Here is an 11,218-nt window from a genome sequence, read left to right as displayed (position 1 = left end):
AGGACCTATCAATACAGTTGGCCTTGCTAACGGTAGTTCCATAATAACACAAGGAGACCATCATAAATCGATTTACACAGTGTCTTAAAAATATGTCTGTATTAGGCAATAATGATACGGTACTAAAATAACTTTAAACAGTTAAATTTTAGACAATTTGATTGAGTTGAAATGCAAGTCGATAGCAACTTCATTATTATGAATTCGATTTCTTTTTGTGAATAAGGAAAAAGTGACTGTTTAGTAAAAATGTTCTTAGCAGGAACGCAATCAATTTATTGGTAACACGACAACGACAGACTGTATGCTGTAAAATATGTATAAAAATGGTTAAATGAGACGACCTTCTTACTACCTAACAGGTTAATTGAAAAGTCCCCGGCCTACCATAGTAAAACACATTTTCTGGCAAAATTAGTTTTTTTTATTCAACATTTAAGGGTGATAAACTGATTATAGCGACCCTCTAACTTTTCGATACGTTTTTATAGTAGAATTTGTCCTTTGCTTCAATTTTTTTTTATTACTCATCGTGAGTCCACAATCTGCCCTATTGGCAATAAGTATTTCTTCTGTTTATATTATATATACATGGCATGTAGAAAATCACTTCATTAAGCAATCTTCTGTATAAAATATTATCTTAATTAATTAGTCTTATTCTAATGCTTATTCTAAACTCTACATATGTCCAGTTATCAGATCAGGTGGTGTTAAACGTTTTAGTCTACGCACTTCACTATCACGTCGCATATTTAGCTGGTTAGCGAGTACATTGGGATGCACTGACACTCTTAGTACTCGAAGTACTTCACACAAACACGTTGGATTACACTCGTTATAGGTTCTAGAGGAATATCGCGTTGTATCACTTTATTTGAAATATAGTACGGAGCATCAACAATGGCACGCAACACCTTATTTTGGAACCGTTTATATTAGATTTGCTAGCGGTACCCCATAGTTGAATTCCTTATGTCCAAATGGGCTTGAGTATAGACTCATACAGCAATACCTTGTTATCTAATGATAACTTGGATTTGCGCCCAATGAGCCAATACATTTGATATAATTTTAGACCTAGTTGTTTCCGTTTAGAGAGTATGTGCTTCTTCCAGGTTAGGCGGCGATCTAAATGCATACCAAGATATTTAACATGCTCTGCTTGGGGGAGTTGACGATGATTGATATTTACTGGTGGACATGTTCTTCTACGCAGGGTAAACGTAATATGCGTGGATTTTGATTCATTGGCTTTAATGCGCCATGTCTTCAACCATAATTGTATTTGCTCCAGGTGTGTTTGTAGGTTTATTGATGCTGTGACTGGATCTTCATGGGATGCTGAGATTGCTCTATCGTCTGCATATGTTGCCCCAGTAGTTATTTTTGTGGTGGGCAGATCAGCCGTATACAGAAGATACAGTACTGGACCCAGTACACTACCTTGCGGAACTCCTGAATATATGGGATTTAATTCGGTATGTTCATCGCCTTGATTTACAATAAAATGTCTGTCAGTGAGATACGATTTTAGTAGCTGATAGTCCGGATGAGGGAGAAGTTTCTTTAGTTTAACCTGCAAGCCCGTATGCCATACTTTGTCAAAAGCCTGAGATATGTCTAGGAAAACAGCCGAACAATATCTTTTGGCATTTAGGTCAGCGTTTATTTGGTTTACAAGTCTATGCACTTGTTCTATAGTCCCATGCTTATTGCGAAAGCCAAACTGATGTTCTGGAATAATTTTTCTTTTTTCTATTATATAGTTTAGCTTTTTATGTATAATTTCTCGAAAACTTTCGAGATTATCGGTAATAAACTTATAGGTCGGTAGGAGGTCACATCTTCTGGTATTTTTCCTGGTTTAAGTATCATTAATATTTTAGCTACTTTCCAGATACTAGGGAAGTAATTAATTCGTAGCATAGCATTAAATATATATGTTAATAGTTTTATAGCCTTTTTCTGATAGTTCTTTTAAAATTTTGCCAGTAATTAAGTTATAACCAGGAGCTTTTTTAATATTAATCTCTCTCATTATTGTATGTTTAACTTTTTTGACCGTTAATTTCTCGTGTGGTAAATCCATTTGAAATGGCTAATCTAGAAAGCTAGTAATTTTATTTTCGTCATCTTTATGTAGCTGAGAATGGAAAGGTTTAAAAACATTTTTTAAGTGTTTTGAGAAAATGTCGGCCTTCTCTTTATTGCTTCTCGCCCAATTATTTTCGCTTGTTTTAATAGGTGGGTTATGCTGCTGGGATCTCCTAAGCTTTTTTGTTGCTTTCCACAAAGAATAGTCTGTAGCCTCAGTTGATGTCAAGTTTTCTAGGTATTCTTGAATGCCTTGGTTTTGTTCAATTTGGATTAGATCTCTCAGCTCTTTTATGGCCCTATTAAATTTTCTTTTATTCTCTTCAGTCCTTTGCTGTTGCCAATTTCGTCGTAACTTTCTTTTTTCTGCTATCTTTTTCTGTATTGTACATGATATATGTGTATTTTTTCTTGGAAATGTTTCAATGTTGGGAGTCGCGGAATATGCTGCCTCCTGTATATTTTTTGTAAGACTTATTGCTGCTATTTCTATATCCATTTCAGTTTGTAACGGTAAGTTTAGAGAGATATTTTGGTCTAAGTTTTCTCTAAATGAGGGCCAGTTAGTTCTATTATTGCACAGAGAAGGGGGTTTATCTTTGATGGTAATTTTTGAAGAAATTGTTACTATTATTGGTGAATGATCAGAAGACACGATGAATCATGGTCGAAACATGATGCTTCAAAATAAGCCTCAATTTCGTCTATCATCTCTTTATTCGACGAAAATTTCTTCCGAGCTATTATTTTTTGAGATCTAGAACAGTAAATAGTCGCTGGGGGCAGGTCTGGAGATGGATGGAAATGGAGTGGAAGCAATTCGAAGCCCAATTCATGGATTTTTGACACGGTGTATTGTCGTGGTGAAGCAGTACTTTCTTTTTCTTCAAATGCGGCATTTTTCGGCGATTTCGTCGTTCAAACGATCTAATAACGCTATACAATAGTCGTTGTTAATGGTCCTTCCTTATCCATGGTAGTCAATGAGAATGATTCCATGCTCATCCCAGAATACAGACGCCAAAACCTTGCCAGCCGACTGTTACCTTTTCCCACGCTTTCGAGTAGGTTCATCTGTGAAGTCCGATCGGATGACTGTCGATTCATCCATTGTCACATATCGACGCAAAAACTAGGGTTTATTACGCTTGATCATCTTCAAATACTGCTTCGAATCATCAACTCGTCGTTGTTTTGGGTCAAAAGTGAGCTTGCGCGGCACCCACTTTGCACAGAGCTTTCTCATACCCAAATATTCGTGAATGATATAGTGTACACGTTCACTTGTCTGCTGTTTTATTCAGTTTTAATTTACAGTCATTCAAAATTATTTTGTGGATTTTTTAATTGTTTTCGTCGGTAACAACCTCTTTCGGGCGTCCACTGCGTTCACCGTCTTCGGTGCTCATTTCACCACGTCTAAGCTTAGCTTATCAATCATTGACGGTTTATTTTCTAAGTTTTTGCTTCAACTGTATTTTTTCCCTTCAAAAAGCAATATTTTATAAACACGTGAAATTCTGTTTTATCCATTTCTTTCACAATAACAAAAGTTGCTTCACTCAAAATTCACAAACTAATGATCCGACAGCTGTCAAATTTATACACGCATCTTTTGAGGCTTAGGGCTAACTAAAAAACATATGGATTTGATTCTAGTAGCGCCATCTATGTGTCAGTGCGGGGACTTTTCAATTGACCTGTTATTTCGAGTGATAGCGCGTGACCGATCTAACTAGCATTTCATATTATATGAAAATACTGAAACTTGGAGGAATTTGTGAATATCAAGAGTTAAAACGTTTTCTTGATGTCATAACCATATACTATCAGAAAGATTAGAAAACGTAGTGGTAAGGTTTTAACTATATTTCGGATAAAACATAAAGCTTTTTTTTTGAAAATTTATACTCAATTATCGATATCAAAAATTACAAAATTGAACAAATTTGTTCTTCAAATATTATTATACAATTAGAAATTGTATTAAGCACAGCTAATGTAAAACGTAAATAACTAAATGTTTTAATTAATATTCTGGGATGTGAAATGTAAATATTTTAATAATTATTGTATTTTGTATTCAAAGTAACTAAAAAAACAATAAAACATTTCAAAAATCTCTCTAATAATAAGATATAAATACTATATTCAAATAACTCTTGTTAACCATTTTGAATCTCTTAGTACTACAAAAAGAGTATTAAAATCATAAAAGAATCTTAACAAGTTCTATCTTGCTACGGAGATTATCGTTCTGGATTAATTAATAATTGATGTATATATGCCATGCCACATCATAATTACGTCAAACTCCTGTACTTTTCAGTAACTTAATTTTTAAAATGATTTTAATATGTGCAAACTTATATATCTTCCGACAAAATCTATCGCTATCTCATCCAGCTTCATTAAGTGAGTGAAGGGTATCCAATTAATTGAAAAAAATATAACGTTACATTTATCAATTTTTAAACAATAACATCATTCAGTGCCATATTAATCGCATTATCATCATCATCACTCCATAGACGACGCTTGGAAGAGTGCCTACTTCTCAACCAATACAATGCTGTTTTCACTAAAAAAATCTGTGAAAATTCGTTGATATTTCATTCGACAAACATATTCAAACCAACGTAATCTCCGTCTCTGAGTTTATTATTCAAATGTGCACTGTAATTACACATGCAGTGCAATCTCGTAAAGAAATATGAAGAGTTTGCCTTGAAAGATCTCAAGCACTTACACTTACTTTTTTCTTCACACACCATCTTAAAGAAGCAATATCTCAGTTCAGCAGTAGATGCTACTTTCTTCTTCAAACTTTCCTGAAAACAAAAGTTTGTTAGTTAGTTTAATGATAATTTTTACCTTGTTATTTAGTTAAATATTTTTTGAAAGCTATTTCTGTCTGAAAATGTTTTGATATAGTGTTAGTTGTCGGCTGAAAACTTAAACTATAACATAAAGATGATATATCCATTTGTGTCTATATAGTAAAATCTGTACCTGCAGAAATATCTATTTATTAAAAACAATATGAATTGTAATGACAATAAATCAATTTAATGTGAATTAAGTTGGTATAAATGTCTTAATGACACGGAAAGTCACAATTTTCCGAAATACAGACATTTTTCTAGTTAACAAAATGACGCTGTCATCAAGAAATTAGGATATGTGTACTTCAATTTATTATGGCGACAAATAATCTTATGGCTACCGATTCCACAACAAGCATACCAATAAATGAACATTCAGACAGTTCTAACTGGTCTTCGGATCTAGAAAGTAACAAAAAGGGACTACCCAAGATAATCGTAAGCAAGTTGCCTACCACCTCGGACGTGAAAACAACTAATTCAGCGGAAACTTCGAAGAAACGTAAGAAAGTGGTGTCGGTCTGTCTGCTTCATTGTAGATACGATGTGATACGAAAGGTAGCACAAAAATATGGTTACAAGGAAGTTGGAGAAGGTGAAAACTGGAATCTATACTGGACGGACTTGTCGATAACAGTGGAAAGATGCAAGGACATGAAAAGGTTTCAGAAAATCAATCATTTCCCAGGCATGTTGGAAATTTGTCGAAAAGATCTTCTGGCTCGAAATTTGAATCGAATGCAGCGTCTTTTCCCGAGGGATTATAACTTTTTCCCCAAGACCTGGTGTTTCCCGGCTGATTTAGGTGAAGCGATGACCTATGCCAAACTGCGCAAGAACAAAACGTTCATTCTGAAACCGGACGCAGGTAGTCAAGGAAGGGGTATTATCTTGACCAAATCTCTGAAGGAAGTGAGACCTTGTGATAGAGGTATCTGTCAGGTATATATATCGAAACCCTTTTTGATTGATGGCTACAAGTTCGACTTAAGGGTCTACACTTTAATTACCAGTTGCGATCCTCTTCGGATTTACATTTATCAGGAGGGTTTGGTAAGATTTGCGACTAGCCAGTATAAGGAACCAAATGGCGTTAACATCTCAAATGTTTTCATGCACCTAACCAACTATGCCGTGAATAAACACAGCAGAACATATAATCAGGATCTTGACGGCACTGGCAGTAAGAGGAGGTTGTCCTGGTTCAATAACTATATGAGGAGCATAAAGTGCGACATGGAGGCCCTCTGGTATCGTATCGATGATGTCATTATCAAAACGATTTTAAGCGCTTACCCAGTCCTAAAGCATAGTTACGCCGCTTGTTTTCCTAACCATGATGTATTCCCAGCTTGTTGTGAACTGTTAGGTATCGACATAATGCTGGATAAACGGATGAACCCGCTTGTTCTGGAAGTAAACCATTCACCGAGTTTCCATACTGACACAGCATTGGATTCCGAAATAAAAGAAAATTTATTGAGCGATATGTTTTCCATGATGAACTTGGAAAAATGTAACAAACGGAGAATAATGAGGGAGGATCGAAAAAGAATTCGAGAACGCCTTCTTCGCGGACATAAAGACTATCAAACTATAGGCGATATGAAGTGTTTCACGGAATATTTTAAAAACGAAGTCGCCAATAAAGGTAATTTTCGTTTGGTGTATCCATCGTCCAATTCTGACCAGCTCTATGGGAAATACTTTGATCAAGGTCAGAATACTCTTTATTGTGACACAGCCGCTAGCAGGGCTAGAGAAGCGGCTCAGAATGCTCTACGAGACGAGATGCAACTCAGGGCCAAACTAGAAGCTGCGAAACGAGTTTCTCCTCTAGCAAAATCCGAATCTTATGCACGCTCCCAATCCACAAGCCGATCGGTATCTAGGAACAGAAAAGTCTCGCCAAATACCACCACGTATTTGAATCCAAAACCCACCAATTGTCGTAATTCGTTCGAACCCCAGCAGATAATCGAGTCGGAGGAAAAAGAACGCCTAAAGGCAATGGCCCAAAGAGATTATTTGTTGAGGAGTCACGGTATACTGGAGGTAATATATTTCTCGATGAAAAAGAATCGCGTGCTGAGACCGCAAGATGATCGAAAATATGCCATCTTCGAGAAACTGCGCAATGCCAGTCAACTGATCAACAAACATAATGAAGGGGCTCCCGCTATTTCTGATATGTTGGAAGGAATTAGGGAATTGAGTAATCGTGGTGCTGGAGAGGTGGTAACGGAGAAAAAACATACCACGGAGATTGTTAGCGAATCTGTCATTTCACCGGTGAAGAAGGAGATAATAAAAGAATGGGCGTTATTGAACAAGCCTCAGAATTTACATGCCATCTACACGGAAGTTGATGCCAGAGGAAACCTAAGGTATTCAAAATATGGATCTTCGTTCAAGTTATAATGACGTGTATTCAAGCATTTTTCAATAAAATTCATATATTAAATATCAAAATATTTTTTGCATCTCTTCGTATTATACCTCAAATTAATTAATTAATATAAATAAGCTTATCTTCAACTCCAAACATCATATTTTTGCTCATATTATTAATTTATGTGGATCAGTGCGGCCTTTAATATTCCACTCCATAAGGGCACACTTTACAATAACAATTTGTTATGCCTTCATTGGACATACAACATAACAACTTTACCATTTTTAATGTTGTTAATTAACGTATGAAATGCATAGTCTTAAAGAAGCTAATTATCACTGCAAATCTACATATATAACGTTAAAATAAAATGCCAATTAATTTATTTTATAGCACACATTTAGTCATTTAGGATTTTGAGTAAATGGGGTGAAAGTGCAGGTGCGCACTATAAAAATTGAAAAATTTTAATTATAGAAAACACTTTTATAAAATTTTTGGCAAAAAGCTATAAAGGGTGGAAAGTCTTTTATGCCTGTAAGTGGTTAAACATTTCCTTAACGGATTGATTGCTGCAAAAGAAGGCTATTTTTCTGCCGCTAGTTTTAATAATGGGAGAACTTCTTAGCAGTCCTGAACGAATGTTTTGAGAGGACGATGTTTAACAGATCTGGAAGGAACTTCTGCAAAAAGGGATCTCAACTTATTAGTGCCATAGCGATGAGAATTTTATTTGAGAATGCTCAGAAGACTATACAAAATTATTTCTTTCTTTGGAGTGAATATCTGGTTTACATGATTCTATGATTGATGGTGATGAATATGTTGACAAATAAGTAATTTACTCCTGTTTGTTCATGAAGCAATTGCTTTTAGCTGGCTATAACCATATAAACCAGAGTGCATCTAAATATTCTAATTAAAAAAAGCAAAAAGTTGGTTGCTGCTGTGATGTTGTGATAGTCGCGGGTTTAAATCCTGCTAGAACACGGTCGAAAATTTATGTATGTGACTGTTTATAGTGATGATTGTCCAAGAATCAAGATTCCTGTAGAATTTTGCAACCAGGAAAACGATCCAAATAACGAGAGTAACCAGACTGGGTAAGACCGGATGTCTTCTGGGATGATCTCTAAGTAAGCTACTCGCCAGTCGTGCCAAGAGAACCGTGGGTTGGAGCCCACGTTAAGCAGGTCATTAAGCGTTAAGGTCCAGTCCAGATAAACCCTAGTTGATAAAAACATACTCTATTATATTATAAACACATAGAGTATAACAAAAAACACAAAAATGTAACTGCTAGGCACTAGATTTTTATATTAATGATGCTTTTTATTATATCTATTGTGTTTAAACATATTGATAATATAATATATTATCATCAATATATTAAAATAGACAATAATACAAATACATATTAATTTAAAAGTTAAAAAAGTGTTATAAGATGCACATATTTTAGAATACTTTATTTTTATATAATCAGCATTAAAAGTAAAAGAAGTGAAAGTAAAATTTATTAAATTGACTTATTCAAGCTATTTTAGATTAATTTTAATTATTTATCCGACCTAATTGGAATATTATTTAATTTATATTGTATAAAATAAGACACTTCATATTCAAAAACATTTAATAGAAATAGTAAAATATTATGCTACATCTTTATATAATGTACATAATTTCAATTTTTACTAATTTATATTATTATAAATCCAAATTTATAAAATATCTATGTAGTATAAAGTATTAATAAAAAGACGTTCATAGCCTTCGATAGCTCAGTTGGTAGAGCGGTGGACTGTAGTGGTTTAGATTGCGTTGATATCCATAGGTCGCTGGTTCAAATCCGGCTCGAAGGAAATTTTTTTTAAATATAAATATTGATAATATACTTAAAATTAATAACTTCTGAATTAAATTTTTATTGTTTAAAATATGACCATCTTCGAGTCAAAATTATTGATAAAAATAAATATTATGATAACAGTTCAAAAACATTGTTATTACAATGTACAAAGCGAGCGGATGATTCCTTATCCTTAAGATCTGTTTTTGTGTAAAATCCAACAAGAAACAATCCAAACCATACCTTCATTAATTATTAGAAGAATACTAGAAAATCGTCTAACTTTTCGACATCAAATAGATTCAGCGATGAAAATGTTCTTTGATAACTATACTTTGAAAGCCACTTTTTTAGCATTTTTGAATAATTGTAGTTCTTAACAATTAATTAGCTGTTGTTTAAATACCACCAAACGCGTCACAATATTTTTTGTATTACTTTATAGATTGTTCACTTTTAAAATTAGTAAAAAGAATATATATTTTACTTATATTTCTTTATTCCTCCTATAGGTGACGTAATAAGGCCACAGTTATATTTCCTCGACAACAGAACATTCCCTAACTTTCGAAAGCGGAGTTCCTCAGCTTTCTGTGCTTGGTCCTACCCTATTCACCAGCACCATAGACTCCCAATTTAAATTTACAGGTACTGGATTACGCTATAAACTTTTCGCAGATGACATATTAAATTGTTGTTCAGTTCATTTTCTCAAATAAGGTGACAGACTTGAGAACTACAGACTGACCTCTCTCGATTTTCTATCTGATCCTTAACTCCCGCGATCTAAATCAACATCTCTCTATTTTTGCCTAAGACGCAACTGTCGCAATAGATCCATCAAGCAGATGTCACACCCACTATTAAAAAGTGTATTAACTGTACTGACAACAAACTCTTTCAGATTAAGTCAGATTTCTTTATGAAACGTATTCATTACGTATTCATTAATTATCAGGTCTCAGGCCATTATAGCCAATCGACTCAGACTTGGCCATTTTTAGTTCACCTAATAAACATAGATAATCCGCCTCATGGCGATTCTTATGTACATTCGCCAACATCTGCCTACCGTCTTTATCGAATGTACTCACTTAATCCCAATTATGTCTAACTATGATTTGACAGACTATAGAGACGCTTTTACTGGAGACAATGCGGACAGATTAGTAAGCTTTCTGTGGAAAATAAACTATACCCACAAAATTTGACAATTTTGAAATTACATATAGTAACTACAATGCTTAGTACCAAGTTGCCTGAGTATTCGCTGTGTTAATGTTCTAATATCCTTCCTCTTAATACCCACTATTTATTTGTACAATACGCACTCAGGAGATTAAATTGATTCTGAGGCATAGGATGCTAAAGTGGTTTACCCAAACAATGTGACCCATTTATTGTCTTTGTTGGTTTTATATGTTTAAATATAGTTTCATTATATTTTACATTTTTACTTATATTTTATATTTTTACAATTTTTTAATATGCATTTTATATAACTTTGTATAATTTATTATTTACGTGTATATACTTTTTTTAAATATATTTTAAAGCCCCCTTTTACCAACTATGGGTTTATCTCGACTGGACCTACAGTTTAACGTGGGCTCCGAACCACAGTCCTCAGCATTAAGCCTACAGACTGGCGAGTGACCAACTTTAGAAATCATCCCAAAAGACATCCGGTCTTACCTAGCCTGGTTACTGGCGTAACTGGGATCATTTTCCTTGTCGGATTTTACACTCTTGCCTAGGACAATCACAAACACAAATTTACGATTATGCCCCAACAGGATTCGAACCCGCGGCTGTCGCAACATTGGGAGGACCATCCTATCGCCTTTACCACTGGACCACCAAGCCGGCTATATATAGTTTTTACATTCTATTTAATTTTTAATAATCGTTTTTTAATTTGAATTGTTTATACTTGTTTTCTTTTTCTGTTTTGTATTTTAATTATTCATCAGTCATTTATTGTAATCATAA

The 11,218-nt window shown here is 34.3% G+C and overlaps 1 protein-coding gene and 1 non-coding gene across 2 annotated transcripts; both read left to right on the top strand.

The window, feature by feature from the left end:
- The first annotated feature begins 5,224 nt into the window (after nucleotides 1-5,224).
- Nucleotides 5,225-7,431, top strand: LOC143191704 (tubulin polyglutamylase TTLL13). Its single transcript, XM_076397066.1, has one exon. It carries the CDS (start codon nucleotides 5,298-5,300, stop codon nucleotides 7,401-7,403), a length of 2,106 nt encoding a protein of 701 aa, XP_076253181.1. The 5' UTR covers nucleotides 5,225-5,297; the 3' UTR covers nucleotides 7,404-7,431.
- Nucleotides 7,432-9,147: 1,716 nt separating this feature from the next.
- Nucleotides 9,148-9,239, top strand: TRNAY-GUA (transfer RNA tyrosine (anticodon GUA)). The gene is given in 2 exon segments: nucleotides 9,148-9,184; nucleotides 9,204-9,239. It is a non-coding gene; the product is annotated as a tRNA-Tyr (tRNA).
- Nucleotides 9,240-11,218: the final 1,979 nt, after the last annotated feature.

The sequence above is a fragment of the Rhynchophorus ferrugineus genome, unplaced genomic scaffold (genome assembly GCF_030347505.1).
Source record: "Rhynchophorus ferrugineus isolate W39M unplaced genomic scaffold, kcgeb_rfMv2 rfM2, whole genome shotgun sequence".
NCBI lineage: Eukaryota > Metazoa > Arthropoda > Insecta > Coleoptera > Curculionidae > Rhynchophorus > Rhynchophorus ferrugineus.
The sequence above is the reverse complement of the archived record's forward strand: the minus strand, read 5'-3'. Positions and strand labels throughout refer to the sequence as shown.

Excerpts from the sequence above, each read along its gene's own strand:
- LOC143191704 (XM_076397066.1), top strand. The coding sequence starts at position 5,298 with ATGGCGACAAATAATCTTATGGCTACCGATTCCACAACAAGCATACCA.